This window comes from Limulus polyphemus, unplaced genomic scaffold (assembly GCF_000517525.1).
Source record: "Limulus polyphemus unplaced genomic scaffold, Limulus_polyphemus-2.1.2 Scaffold7711, whole genome shotgun sequence".
Classification (NCBI taxonomy): Eukaryota; Metazoa; Arthropoda; class Merostomata; order Xiphosura; family Limulidae; genus Limulus; species Limulus polyphemus.
The window spans coordinates 8,293-9,852 of NW_013673321.1; the positions used below are offsets into that span (position 1 = coordinate 8,293).

General features: G+C 33.7%; 1 protein-coding gene across 1 annotated transcript in view; it reads left to right on the plus strand.

The window, feature by feature from the left end:
* Positions 1-1,560, plus strand: part of LOC106474808 (nicastrin-like) — a gene marked incomplete at its 5' end in the record, with an annotated part of 27,384 nt that overhangs the window by 5,907 nt on the left and 19,917 nt on the right. Inside the window, one exon of the mRNA XM_013935500.2 lies at positions 860-1,087. Coding sequence (XP_013790954.1) covers positions 860-1,087 — 228 coding nt within the window. The remainder of the gene's footprint in view (positions 1-859; positions 1,088-1,560) is intronic.

The window sequence follows — 1,560 nt, forward strand, 5'->3', positions numbered from 1 at the left end:
TCCCGGGGTGTTGGTTTAGAGTAGGATTGTTTTGTTCAATTAAGATGGATTCCTTGATTTTTCGTTTGTTTATGTTGGGTTTAAATTACTTCTACCTGATGATGACAAAACCTTGTCGAAACGTACATTTGCTGTTATGTTAAACTTATATTAAAGTCTTTCTTCATTACCCATTCAAGCCGTCTCCAGCCATTATTACTCTCTCTAGTTAGACTTAAAGCTTTCTCTTGGAAATGTTTCTTTATTTTAACTTTTATTAAAGGTGGTTAGAAATATGTTTATAAAGTATGTAGCCTTGTGTTAACATTTAAAAATTTTGACGTAATCGTGTAGGATTTCTCCATGGATGGTTTTAGTAATGTAGGAGAGTTTATAGACAAATACAAGAAACTATCGGATTATAGGAATTTTTAGTTTTATTCTCTAACTTTTTAACCTGTTGTACAGCCTTCTGTCAAATCCAGTCTCTTCTTCTGTAACTTACGATTTATTTTTGACAACTTAAAGAAAAAATGTTTCATATAGTCAACATGGGTCAAGTGTTATTGTTTTGTAAACCCTTGTAATAAACATTGAAAAGTTATGAATTGTACAGTATACATGCCGTGAGTGATCTATATTTTTTGCTAAAACGAATCTTGCAGGATCGAGAACTACTCTTTCTGTCAAGCACACACACATATCTTTAAATAAGTTGCTTTATGGTTTACTTCTGTTTATTTATAAGTTCATTTTTTTAAAATCTCTTCTGAGGTTATTAGTTCTTCTGAATCAGATGTTGTTTGAAGCAGATCTTTTAATTTGTAATATATGTGAAAGCATTATGATACTAAACATCTTTCTTGTAATCCATTAATAGGAATCGTTTGACTACATTGGATCTAGCCGTGTAGTGTACGACATGCAGAAGAAACAATTTCCAGTCGTTCTAAAAGATGACGTAAACTCTCAACCAGCCCTTGTTGAATTACACCACATTTCTCATTTTCTAGAGTTGGCTCAAGTGGTGCCACATAGTGGTGGTAAACAGCATCTGTGGATTCACACGGATCCATTATCTTCTCAAGTGGAGAAGGTGAACCGATCTGTAAGTTATCAGTTTTCATTAGTTTTGATGCTCTGATATCTATACACGAGGGATTTTTTTTCGTAAATATTATTTTGAGTGGAACAACTATTGATGTATTAAAAGTTTTTGGAAATTTTTCATTGAAATGTTTTTTTGAGTGTCAATTTTACAAAATGTATTGAAAGTATATATGTGGTAATACACTAAGTTAATCATTCATCTTTATATAAATCTTCATCATTGTTAGAATTGTCTTTTCCATTGGATTCATCAGATTTGCTTCCTTGAACCTCTGCTTCATCCTTTTCTAATTCCTACAGCATGTCATCATCTGTCCCATCCATTGTCATCATCAGTCCCATCCATTGTCATCATCAGTCCCATCCATTGTCGTCATCTGTCCCATCCATTGTCATCATCAGTCCCATCCATTGTCGTCATCTGTCCCATCCATTGTCGTCATCTGTCCCATCGATTGCCGTCATCTGTCC